Genomic DNA, 13,951 nt, shown 5'->3' with positions numbered 1-13,951 from the left:
GTTGTCCCTTCTATATATTAAACACGAAAAACTGAAAGCAATTTTGTAAGTATGACTTATCTTGAAGCAGTTCAACATTTATCTTCATTATCCTTCGAGACTTCGTTATATTCTGATATCGAACCATTCTTGATGGTTTGGTATTGCAATAACCATTTAGCAAATGCAAAACGAATTACAGACAATGCAATTTTCATATCTCAGTTAGTTTCATTAAATCCAAACAACCTTCCATTATTCACGAATTTGAAAGGTCGCTTACTGCGATGATACACAGGATTTGTCCTTAATGGATAAACGCATTTCAACATTGTAATAAGAAATATTTCGATTGGTTCAAGACTTAATAAATGCTTAACTGGTCACGCAAGTTATTCGAGCCTCTATATTATCTGTGGATTCTAAATTAATCTAAACTACGCCCATTTTGTCTGTCTTAAGACCCTTTTTGTCTATTGAGAGAAGGTAATGTTCTCTTTGAAAGAATCCATGGTTTTTTCCCAGAATATGAAACTGTCTAAGGGTTTATGTATAGTGGGTGGTTTTTAAACCAGAATACCCTAAAAGCACTCACTCATTTCTTATGCAAAAGTCAAGTTATTTACTAAGAAAATCTTTCTTGTACATGAGCTGCATGACGAGGCAAATAAATTACGTATTCCATCTCTCTTCTACCATGATTATATTACCAGCTGCGCCACAATTTGTACTCATAACTTAATCTACTTGAAGAAATAAATAATAAATATTTAGATGGACATTAATAACCACTTCAAATAATTAAGACTTAATTAAAACAAATTAAGAAAAGTTTACTATTGATGAATTCAAAAATTCTTGGTTAGTAATAGTACGATGGCTAACATTCATAACAAGGTGCAAATATCATGAAATATCTGGTCTGTTTGTTCTATCATTTATTGAACTTAAAAATCCTAAGAATTGTCTTAATTTCTTAAAACACATTTAATTAATATTTTTAAATACATTACTTGTAATCTGTTTTAATATTTTATTTTTCAGCAAAAAAGTTAAGTATAAATGCCCCCTGCTGGAGGATTTATCTTGTTTCGGGTATCTTAATTTAATTATTTTTTTTTCAATACATTTTTCACGTTCTTCAGAAATGTTTCAGTCCCTTAAGATTTAATTGATGTTTGCAAAAACATCAACAGAAGGTGTTAGTTGTGGAAGCAGCAAACTGCTACGAGCGCCCCCAAGTGGTATAATCAATAACACCATGTTTAGGGCTATCAAAATATTTATATACCGATAACAAAAGATTTGTGAAAGTTATAAATATGCTCTCATTGTCTTCCATCGACCCGATATTATCTTAAGCGTCATTAATCCGTGGTAATCTCCACAAATCTTGGCACGCGCAGGTGAACAGTATTGTTTTCTATTTTTACATGCGCAACCAATGGCCACTCGAAGCAGAGACGCCAGAACGCAGTTACAGCTGCGATTACGTTTAGGTAATATCAAGTTGTTCGGTATGGATCTGCGTATCCCATAGCAACAGCTTCCAGCAGGAATGATATTGAAACTCTTCATCTTCCTCTACCTCTTCCTTTTCCAGGTGGACGCTGCGTTGTTCTACTGACACCGATACGACAATTCTTTCCATTACCGGAGCTTGTTGGGGGATACCGTGGTTACACTTATTTATTGATCGACCTCCACACACCATCACCTCGCTCAACCCACTGCCGCATCACTACCTTTCCACGTGATCCCGAGCATCCGTGAGATGGCGGCTGGGACAGCCAGCCTAGCAGCAGCAGTCAGCTGGCGACCGCTCCAACTGCCTGTAGTGTTGTCCCGCCGCTTGCATGACGATGTAAGCGGAGCACACCTTGCCCGAGCACCACCACTTTTCGTCGTCTCCCCATGACCCTGATTTCGTGTGATCCTCGTCTGGTGTCTCGCGGTCCGTGCCTGGGGATTATGGAGCAGTACTCCCAGGTGGACCCGGGGAGTTCGTTACCACTGACCAACTTGGATACTGTGATCCCACTGCCTTCGAACTCCTCCGAACAACCGGAGCGACAATGGCGACGAAAACGTCAACCCCCTTGTTCTAGTTCAGCTAAAAGCCGAAAGTGCAGAGATCAAACGTTGATTCATTCCTTATTGCAGAGACTTCCGATGAAAGACTTTGCGGCCGAAGTGCGGGCATCTATGGACGTGGACCAGTTCCTTAATCAAGCAGTGCTGCTTCTGGATGTTCAAGAGACCTCGGTGGAGGGTATTGTGGATAAGATGTTACATAAGGTAAGTCATTTGCATTTTTTTCTCTTCTTCAGGTGTTCTACATCCCTGTCGTGTTTTACCACAATGAAGCAGCCGAGTTTTTAGAAAATTTCGACTAGTTTTTTTTTTTGTTTAATTTTTTACAAAAGCAATTGAAGAATAGTTTTATTTTTTTAAATTTTTTTTGTTAAAAATTTGAATTTATTTGCAGATGAAAATTATAAAAATCTGTGCTCAGAGTTTAAAAAGAAATTTAACCAGTTTAAATTCTAGAAATATGAACTAGAAACATTTATAGAATCACAAAATCAAAAACAATTTTACTTTCTAAGAATTTTATTACACTATAGAATACTGAAAAATATTAATTATGACAAAATCTAATTATCTTTGTGCATTTAAATAAATTATAAAATTTTCTATATAATAAGTAAAAATTAGAAAAATCTGTGCTTAGCTTTTAAAAAGAAAAATAACAATTTTAAATTCTAGAAATACGAACTTGAAACATTGTTTTAATGTATTGAACGATCACAAAATCAAAAAAACGTTACTTTCTAAATATTTTATTACACTAGAATACTGAAAAATATTAATTATGACAAAATCTAATTATATCTTTGTGCATTTAAATAAATTATAAAATTTTCTACAAAATAAAAATCTGTATTTGGCTTTAAAAAGAAAAATAACAATTTTAAATTCTAGAAATACGAAAAAAAAATTTTTTTTAATGTATTGAGCAATCACAAAATCAAGAAAAGTTGCTTTCTAAGAATATTATGAAAAAAAAATCTAATTATATATTTGTGCATTTAAATAAATTATAATTTTCTACAAAATAAAAATCTGTGTTTAGCTTTAAAAATAAAAATAACAATTTTAAATTCTAGAAATACGAAAAAAAAATTTTTTTTAATGTATTGAGCAATCACAAAATCAAGAAAAGTTGCTTTCTAAGAATATTATGAAAAAAAAATCTAATTATATATTTGTGCATTTAAATAAATTATAATTTTCTACAAAATAAAAATCTGTGTTTAGCTTTAAAAATAAAAATAACAATTTTAAATTCTAGAAATACGAAAAAAAAATTATTTTAATGTAAATCAAGAAAAGTTACTTTCTAAGAATATTATGAAAAAAAATCTAATTATATCTTTGTGCATTTAAATAAATTATAAATTGTTCTACATGATAAAAATCTGTGCTTGGCTTTAAAAAAAATGTAACAATTTTAAATTATACAAATAGGAACTGGAAACATTATTTTAATGTATTGAACGATCACAAAATCAAAAAAACGTTACTTTCTAAGAATTTTATTACACTATAGAATACTGAAAAATATTAATTATAACAAAATCTAATCATCTTTGTGCATTTAAATAAATTATATATCTTTGTGCATTTAAATAAATTATAAAGTTTTCTGCATAATAAAAATCTGTGCTTAGCTTTAAAAAGAAATGTAATAATTTTAAATTCTAGAATACGAACAAGAAACATTATTTTAATGTATTGAATGATCACAAAATCAAAAAAACGTTACTTTCTAAAAGTTTTATTACACTATACAAAACAGAAAAATTATGACACAATCAAATTATATCTTTGTGCCTTTAAATAAATTATAAAATTTTCTATATAATAATTTTGTATTTGTTATTTAGTTTAAAAATTTAAAGAGTGTGTTTTAAAAGATAAGTATTTTTTTTATTTTTAGATAGATATAAATACACCTCTGAATAGAATTGATAAATAATTCGAATCAAAATTAGAATCAATTTTAATATTTTTGCTAGATGATTTGCATTTCCGGTCGTAATCAACACAGCAGAATTGTCAGTTTGAACATTTTATAGCAATTGTAATAAAATAAATAAAATTTAATCTTTCTAAACTCCTTCACATACTTTTATTTTGGATATTAATAATGGGAAATTTGAAATGCATTGTTAAATATTTATTGTATTTATATTAAATAAATAAAATTCAAAATAATTGATTAACTTTTTGTTATCCAACAATTTTAATCTTAATAATTGTAGAGTTGAACATCTAGATGATATATATATATTTTTTTTTTTTTTCTGTAAAGAGCTTAGACAGGTGAAAACTCCTTCAAATTCAGTGTTTTTTTTTAAATTTTGAAAAAAAAAAAATGAAAAACGAAAATGAAACATTTTGGAAATTACTGAGGCAGAAATTCGATCTTTTGATAGACCCAGAGTAAAAACCTTAGTAATCGCAATCAAAAATCACACATTGATTTGCATGATTTAGAGAGGTTTAGGGATTTTTGATTTTATAAGTATTGTCTGTTTATTTTGGCCCCTGTAAAACTAATCAGTAATCTAGAATTCACAGAAAGCTGATAGCCAAAGCGTTGTTTGAAGAGTCTAAAATCGGGACTTTGCAGGGGCCGGTGCAGAGTACCAACATCAAACAAATTTGGATAACCCTGAGAAAACAGAAAATCCAGCACAGAACACGCGCAATTTACAGACATACACTGGTGTGCAAAACTTAAGGACCAACACTATTTCTAAAGGTTACAACCACAAAATCTTTACTTAAGATACTCTACTGATGAGAGTAGATTCAGTCTCAGCAGAGATTCTGGACGTCAGGTAATCTGGCGAGAGGTTGGCACACGGGGTCACCCCGCAAACATCACTGAAAGGGATCGATATGGCGATCGAGATGTTCTCGTCTAGGAAGGCGTTATCTTGGATGGACGTACACAACTCCACATACTGGAAGGCGGTACTGTAACCGGTGCACGCTACTGTACTGAGGTAATCTTTCCCCATGTGCGTCTGTTCCGAGGTTCCATTGGCCCCGAGTTCGTGCTTATGAATGATAACGCCACACCCCATCGCACTGCAGCTGTTGATATGCTTTTGGAAAGTGAGGATATTGTTCGTATGGATTGGCCTGCCTGTTCCATCGATCTAAATCCCATCGATCATTTGAATGAAGTCCCTCTGTACTGTTTTGTTTCCGTTGTTGTGTCGGTGTTGTTTCCTTCATCATTTCTGTAGCTCACGAGGTTCCTTTGGTATGCTTTTCCCATATCCAGGCCACTCCTACGAGTAGCTACCGGTGAAAAACTGACTGGTCCTTAAATTTTGCACACCAGTGTATTATATATAGCTCAATCCGGCTTAAGTTGCTGATGCGCCTAAAAGCCAACAACAATCAAACCAAACTGACAACCTCCAATGTTTATCTTAGTAGAGGGCTTATGGTATTTGAATCTACCACTTCTGTTTTAATCCTACATGAATGGCTATTATATATAGTTGAAGTTAAAACAAGGTAGTTATATGGAATTCTATAAATTGTGAACAGGGCAGGGTCACTTTGCTGAGAGGGATTATCCCTTGTGTACCCCTGATGATACTATTGAGTTATGCACTTTTGTAGGTCCATTCTGATAATTCTTAGTTTCTTGTTCATACTTGTTATTGCTATGATAGTGATTTTAACAACATCATCCTGTTTAGCGGTCACGTTGAGCTAAAACTACAGTATACTCAAACGCGTGTACTACCATTGAAGAGTGTTCAAACATTTGAGTTCACCTTGGGTCAACCTCACGTGACTGTTAAATACAGTGATGCTCTCTCTCTCTCGTAGACTGCCCTGATAATTCTAAAACACTCCATTTCACCTAGAAAACTGATATTTTTCGAGGACTGTAAAATTAAATACATGAATTATAATTATAAAATTAATTACTAAATTTAATCAACTAATTTTAATATTAATTAGATTACAAAAATAAATATTAAATTCTGTGTAGTTAGGAGAATACCCTTTCCCCTATACATTCCCAACGAGTTGGAGTGGTATTGCACTACCTTTAAACAAATGATATTTCAAAGGGGTTAACTGCCGTTTATTTAAAGGGCGAAGCGGTGGTTAAGTGGTGGTTTAAAATAGGGCAAAACCAGGGGAAACTCATGAAAGTAAAGTTGATTTTGTGGTATTTTTTTTCATGGATTTTAATAACGAATGATCATGATTTTTCTGTACTGCTTCCGTCTCAACCGTACTGCTTGCTATTTTTAGCTGAGCTGCGTAATTTAACATCAAACCAAGCAACATCACATAGCAACTGCGCATGGGACCTTGGGGGGAGGTCAAGTTTATGCCTGTTCAGTGACGCCTACATAACAGTGGACGTGAGACGCGAGGAACAGTTTGCTGCTCTCAAATTTTGTTTCTGTCTCAAGAAAACATGTTAAAAGAGTCTTATGGTGAATCTAGGCTAGCACAGCTCGCAGATGGTTTAAATCTTTAAAGATGGACGTGATTCAATCACAAAAATCGGCAGTCCTGGAGCTCCAACTATTGCTGTCACCACAGAAACCATAAACGCTGCTTCTGTAATGGTGAGAGAACATCGTGGTATAATATTAGAGAATCTCTTCTTTTGACATTACCAGCGTGTTGTACCACGTCACACTTGCACACAGGTCGGTGGATGCTGCATTAGAATTAGTAGAGGCATATGATGCAAGAAAGAAAGATTATGCAGCATCAGCCAAAAAAAAAAAAAAAAAAAAAAAAAACTTCCTCTTCACCCCTCTGTTCGTTCGAAATACCTGTAGAGCTCAGCCTTAAACTTATTTAGGCTGTTAACTTCCACGACAAGGGATGGAAGTCTATTCCACCAACCAACCACCGGCTGGCTAAAGGCAAATTTCCTCACGTCTATCCTACATCTGTCTTTCCTCAATTTGAATTTATGCCCCCCTCAGATGATTATTCTGAGCAAGAGGAAGAATTCCATCAGCATTGAGCATGCTCAAACCATTCAAGACTTTATACATCTCAATCAGATCACCTTGCAGGTGCCTAGTCTCCAGACACTGTAATCTGCAAAACTTAAGCCTTTCTTCGTAAGAGCACCCCTTTGTTCCATTCACTAATCTTGTTGCCCTTCTCTGTACTCGTTCCAGCAGCTCTATATCCTTCTTGAAATGAGGCCTCCAGGCCTGTATACAGTACTCTAGGTGTGGTCTGACCATTGCCTTATACAAGGGAATAATCACCTCCTTATCCCTGCTAGAAAAATTCCTGTATATCATCGACAATACACCATGAGCTACTCTTGCAGCCCGTCTGCACTGCTCAGAGAATTTCATATCTGCCTGCACAATTACCCCCAGGTCCTTTTCATTCTCTACCACTGTCAGTGTAGTACACAGAGTTGATACGTTGCTCTGGGGTTACTGTTTCCCATATGTAGTACTTTACATTTGTCAATGTTGAACTTCATTTGCCACCTCTCAGCCTATCTGCTCAACCTTTCCAGATCCTGTTGCAGCAGCATAGCGTCAGTAACGTCCTTAACAACCCTGCCAACCTTTGTATCGTCTGCAAACTTTGACATTAAGCTTGATATACCATCATCAATGTCATTTATAAATACAGAAAACAATAATGGACCAAATACTGAACCCTGAGGGACTCCACTAATAACATTAGTCCACGATGAGCAGTGTCCATTGATTACCACTCTCTGTCTTCTCCCCCTCAACCACCCCTTTATCCATAGCAGCAATTTGCCTCCAATGTCACACTGCTCCAATTTGTGTAGCAGTCTTCCATGTGCAACAGTATCAAAAGCCTTTCTAAGATCCAAGTATATAATATCAAAGCTATTCCCTGCATCCAGTTCTTTTGTGACTGCATCATAGTATCCAATCAAATTGGTCAGGCAAGACTTCCCCTTAACAAAACCATGCTGTGTCTGAGCTATAACTGAAGTCTTGTCTAAATGATCCTGCAGTGCTTCTTTAACCAGTGCCTCCATTAATTTTCCTGGAACAGAAGTTAAACTCACAGGTCTATAATTACTTGTGTCAGCCTTTGAACCTCCTTTGTGAATTGGGGTCACATTTGCACATTTCCAGTCTATGGGTACCTCCCCCGAGTCCAAGGAAGCTCTCATAATTATGGCTAAGGGTTTGCTTACTTCCTTTGCTGCCTCCTTTAATATAACTGGATAGATCCCATCCACCCCAGGTGCCTTTCTTGTATTTATCTTCAACAATTTCTCTTCCACTTTCCTCTCAGTTATTACAAGATTATCTGGCTTACTGCCAGAGTTGAATACATCTCTGGCATTCCCCCTCACTGAATAACTCCTCATGTGTGAATGTTGATGCAAAATATTCATTTAGTTTGTTAGCTACCTGAGCAGGATCATCAACAGTTGACCCATCGATCTCAAGTGGACCAATCTGATTCATCCCCTTCCTTCTAGAGTTTACATAAGTAAAGAACTCTTTGCTGTTTTTCTTCGCATCCCTTGCCAAGGATCTCTCGTAATCTGCCTTCGCCTGCCTAACCTCCTTTGTAACTTGGTTACAGATCAACTTGTATCTATCATAGGCGTCCGTGTCACGTGTTAATTTGTATGCATCCCATGCATTTTTCTTCTCTGCCATATGCCTCATTAGTTCATCTGACATCCATTTTGGCCTAAACCTTGAACAATATTTCTTAGTTGGTATGTAAAGCCTAGTAGCTTCCAAGATAAGTTCTTTGAATGCTTCCCATTTTGCATTTGCTGTTAGTAACATCATCAGTTGGTCCCACTGTATAGAATTTAAATACTGTCTCAGTCCATCGTAGTCGCCTTTACGAAAGCAATAACCCTTCCCCTTAGCCCTAATGGTAGTTACCTCTTTGAGTAAATCCCACTTCAGCACACTGTGATCACTGCCACCTACTGGTTCGTTTATCTGCAGATTCTTAATGCATGAAGAATCACTACTGATAATCAAATCAAGAGTATTACTCCCTCTAGTTGCCTCCCGAGCATGCTGATGTAGAAAACAATCATCGAATAAATCCACAAAAGCCTTGCTAGTGTGTGAGTGACCAACCCACAAATTCCAGTCAATATCCCTGAAATTAAAATCCCCTGCATCACGACAATGCGAAACCTCATACTGTCATCGAGTACTTAGCCAGGATTATTGTCAAATATGTTGCTCATCCCCCTCTACATCTCTGATCTGGCATGTGGGCCTACCCTCGATTAATTAGGTTCACCTAATAAAGTGGCCACTGTGTATATAACCGTTCTCCTCACCGGGTGGAAGAGACCCGAATTTGAATCCCATCAATGACGCCAGGAATTTTTATCTATCTTTTTCACAACGTGGCTGAGTTAGTTGCACTCAGACGAGGGTAGAATGGTGGTTTTTTTCTCCCGGAAACTCGTTTTTTTCAGACCAGCAAATCGACCAGAATTGGGAAAATTGAGAAGAAATTTTTGAAGCGTAAAAGACGCCTGGGTGGATGGAATCTATCCAATTATAATAAATGAGGCAGCAAAGGAAGTAAGCAAACTTTTAGCCATAATTACGATATCCTCTTTGGATTTAGGAGAATTCCCTATGAATTTGAGATGAGCAAATGTATCTCCAACTCACAAAGGGGAATTAAAGGGCGATATGAGCAATTAGACCTTAGTTTGACTTCTGTTCCAGGGAAAATAATGGCGTCGTCACTGGTTAAAGAAGTAATGCAGGATCTTCTGGAGAGGGTCGCGCATATTCTGCACCACAGCACTGATTTGTTATAGGGGCGAACTTGTGTGACCAATGAGAATGTGGACTGGATGCCAAATGATTTTGATATCATCTATTTTAGATTGGATACTGTTGCACATAAAAGTCCGCTATACAAATTGGAGAAACGTGGAATTGAGGGCAAGTTGCTACTAGGGTTAAAGGGATCGTTGAGTGTGAGACGACAGAGTGGTTATCATTGGGCACTGCGATTCTTGGACTAATGTCATTAGTCGAGCCCTCCAGCCTTCAGTCCTGGGCCCATTCTTCTTTTCTTTGTTTATGATAATGATGAAGGCTTATTAAGCCTAATGTCTACATTTGTTGATGATACAAAGATTGGTAGTGTGGTTAATGACGATATTGAAGCACTGCTACTGCAACATAATCTAGAAGAAAATAGGCAGATGGTTTGAGAAATGGCAATTGAAGTTTAACATTGACAATTCACATTAACGTACCAGCTGTGTGGTACTACACTCAGGTTGGTGGCAAATGACAAAGACGTGGAAGAAATTCTGCAGTCAGATATGAAGTTCTCCAAGCAATGCAGGCAAGCTGCAAGGACAGCTCATGGGGTTTTGTCAATGATATATAAGAATTTTTCTAGAGGGATAAAAAGGTGAGACGTTCAAATACCGTTGTACAAGGCAATAGTAGGCCACACCTTAGGTACTGCATATAGGGCTGAAGGCCTCATTTTAGGAGATTGTGGATCTGTTGGACCGGGTGCAGAGAAGAGGAACGAGATTGGTCACACCAAGAAAGGCTAGCTTTAATTATGAGAATTGCAGTGTCTGGAAACTAGGCACCTGAGAAGTGATCCGATTGAGATGCTGAATCATTTGAATAAGCTGAATGTTGATGTCATTCTTCCTCTTGCTTAGACAACACACAGGAGGGAGCATAAACTGATGAAGGGTGTGCTTTAGCCATCGGATAGTTCACTGTTGGAACAAAATTCCATCTGTTGTGGAAGTGAGTAGTTTGCATAAATTCAAGGGAGAAGTAGGCGGACTACCTGGAGGAGATGGACAAGTGATGTGGGAAGGGTTTTTTTGGATGATGTTGTATATGCTTGCTTTCATAAATCAATCTTTGCCCTCAGCTCCTTTAAAGTGATGTCAAACTGGTCATCAGCTCACGCAAGCGCTGTATAACCAGACACATAGCTGTAATTTATTCTTGTAAATAAATTACGTTTGTGCTATTTTACAAATTTACTGAATAACAGATTAGCACTAAAAGAGAGAAATTCGAGGTTATAATGTAGTAAAGTTATGGCCTCAGAAATTATAAAGGGTTTACAAGAGTTTCTTGTGCTTTCATCTCTTTTGTTTCACCATCAGAATATAAACTGCACAGAAAAACTTGCTTTTGCAACGAGCTGCTCAGGTGTTGCACTATTTTCACAGAGAGAGACTCGCAGAATGGTACATTGGTTATTTATTTAACAGATGAGACTACTATTATATCCTCTTTCAGGACTGTGTTCCCTCATCAAATAGCAGGTGGTTTCTAGCAGTGGCACTCCCAGGATTTACTGTAGAGGAGTTAAAGCAATTCGGGGAATTATTGAACTAAAATCATCATAGACGACTATAAAGCCTTTAATCCCTTATAATCCCCTATCTGGGACCAACACTATTCGCTCTAGTAACAACACGGAGACAAATCAGATTGCTCAGCTGTTTTACAACTTTGGAGATCTGATTTCATATTCTGTGTGGACAGCTCACATCGAACAACTGTTTTGTTTGAGTGTTGCCATCAGAGGTTACCTGCTGTTTAATGAAGTATCAGTTGATCCTGGAAGCAGGCTGTCATGGCACTGTCTAAACTTGTCACAATTGGCCAATTAACCTTTTGGAGAGGCCATCCATTTGAAAGCAGTGCAATATCGGGGCACCTCTTAAAAAAGCAAGTTTGTTTTGAGAAATGAGACCATGCAAATGAAAGCATTTTGATAGCAAACATTTATAAACAGAGATCGCAACCCTCTCCAAAGAGGGTTGCGATCTCTGTTTATAAATGTTTGACCAACCAACCGACCAACTCTTTCAGCCATGGTGAAAGAGTTGGTCGGTCTCACGGACTAAATGAAAATTTCTAGTCCGGTCTAACCTTTCGTCCACGCGGGTAGCTGGAAAAGACCTGAGTTCGAATCCTTCAATGACGTGACGATTTTTTAGGCCTCCTTTAAAACGTTGCTGAGTTAATCGATCAAGCGAGGATAGTTTTTCGTCCAGCAAATCGAAAATAGACCACATGCAATTTATAGCAGTATACAATATGGCCTTAGTCGCCAATGCCCCTAAAACCCTACTACAAACAACAGATCTGAATCATTAGGCAACTGTTTTTCCATCCATATTTTGGTGTTATTATCGCATTAATCGAACCAATATCTGAATATTTGATAATACAAAGTGCCTTACGTGTGAGTGGGATAGTCGGGCGAGGAGTAAGCGCCTGGGATGTCAAGTTCTGGCCAAAGAGGGGCAGTTCTTTCTGTCATATTGGACCAACTTCACACTTCAGGGCTTCATTTTTACCCAGAATGCGATCGATTCTCTGAAGAGATAACGTAACTATTCACTGTGCAAAAATTGTATCTAAATGGTTCATTCCTAAGATTTCCATCATCTACCCTGGCATCCTCCGAATTCTCCAGATCTGAATCGGATTGCCAGTGTCTGGGATATTTTGGAAAGGGCAGTTCGGTTTCCAGTTTCCTACCAACCAGAATACGGCAGCTGACAAATATCCTGATGGAAGAATGGCCAAATCTTGAGCTAGACGTCCTTTGACATCTAATGGAATTTAGGAATTTATGCCACTAGATGTACTTGCTATCTTATTCGGATAAAAGTTAGTCCTTCTAGATATTGTATAAAAGTTTCTAATTTTTTGGCCAGTGAGTTTAATATTGCAGAAAACGTATCAAACAGATTACTTTCGCTGATTATACAAACACAAATTACTTCCCACGACAACACCACCTTAGTAGTTGACTTCAGGGCGAACAACGCTCGGCTCATCAGGCCCAAATTGCCCCGAGGGACACCATTACAGCCAGGTTGAAGGTATAATAAATTATATCAATTTGGTCCTTCTGTTCAGTGTTGTTTTTCACAAATAATCTAAATGGTACAAGAACCACAAGATCACGAACAGTGTTCACTCCCAGAAACAGATGATCGCTCTGTGGAGCCACCCAAATTGGGTATTTATATTTTCCATCGTGGATGCGTATTAACAGTTATTTTCCTTGGCCATCTATTATTCGAAAATTGCTCCTTTGCCCAACTTCCGCAATTTTCTGGATACATTTCCCAAATGATGTAATAATTCATTTCTGCCCCTGGTGTCTTCATCACCATTTGGTAGACTTTCTCCGAGGATATTGATGATAGAGATATTCGCATTGATGTGCATTCCCTTCTGTGTAGTTTGACCTTCAGATAGGGACATTTTCCTTGTGTTGCTATGAGGTCTGGGGATCTTTAAGCAACTGGTATAAGTGCGTTTCCTTTCGAACCTGTTGCCCATTCTTTATTAGAATCTTTACTATTTATTTATTATTTCCAGGAAACGAAAATGACATTGTTATTCTCTTAAATTGAGATCATAATATGCCTGTTCCTTGTATATCGCAAATTTATGATTATATCTCTTCTAGGAAGAATTTTATTTTCTTTAAAACATCGAAAACAATGTGCATTGAGGATAATGTCAGTGATGAATTGCCATGTGATCAACGCTTAGGAATTTACTGATGGGAAAATTATAATTAAACGATTACAATTAAATAACCTAATTAAGACACTATAAATTTATTATTCGTCCAAAACGAATTTGGTCTTTTCATCACAGTTATCTCCAAGGGAAGATTGCAATGCAGATGAAATAAATTCTTCACAGAATCATGATGCGATCCAACCCACTAATGGAATCTATAGACCAAACATGGGACCAGGTAAACGTTGAGACGAAAGTTGGCTGAAAATTAAGCTGGCGCGATCTTTTAAGACAATAGAGACCATCATCACCACCTAATCGATCCTCCTGCCCTAGTTCAGGTGTGGTTTCTTTGG

The 13,951-nt window shown here is 36.9% G+C and overlaps 1 protein-coding gene across 3 annotated transcripts in view; it reads left to right on the top strand.

Moving 5' to 3' along the window:
- Positions 1-13,951, top strand: part of LOC150086107 (solute carrier family 4 member 11-like) — a 478,166-nt gene that overhangs the window by 176,991 nt on the left and 287,224 nt on the right. For 2 of the 3 annotated variants that reach the window (XM_090373714.1, XM_090373715.1), the window contains exon 3: positions 2,143-2,277. In XM_090373714.1, coding sequence (XP_090229840.1) covers positions 2,143-2,277 — 135 coding nt within the window. Of the gene's footprint in view, positions 1-1,538; positions 2,278-13,951 lie in introns of those variants that run through there. The other variant, XM_090373713.1, reaches the window with a different exon arrangement.

Source organism: Mastigoproctus giganteus, chromosome 5 (assembly GCF_048544385.1).
Source record: "Mastigoproctus giganteus isolate SK-2022 chromosome 5, ASM4854438v1, whole genome shotgun sequence".
In the NCBI taxonomy this organism is placed as follows: domain Eukaryota; kingdom Metazoa; phylum Arthropoda; class Arachnida; order Uropygi; family Thelyphonidae; genus Mastigoproctus; species Mastigoproctus giganteus.
This window is presented reverse-complemented; position numbering and strand designations above follow the sequence as displayed.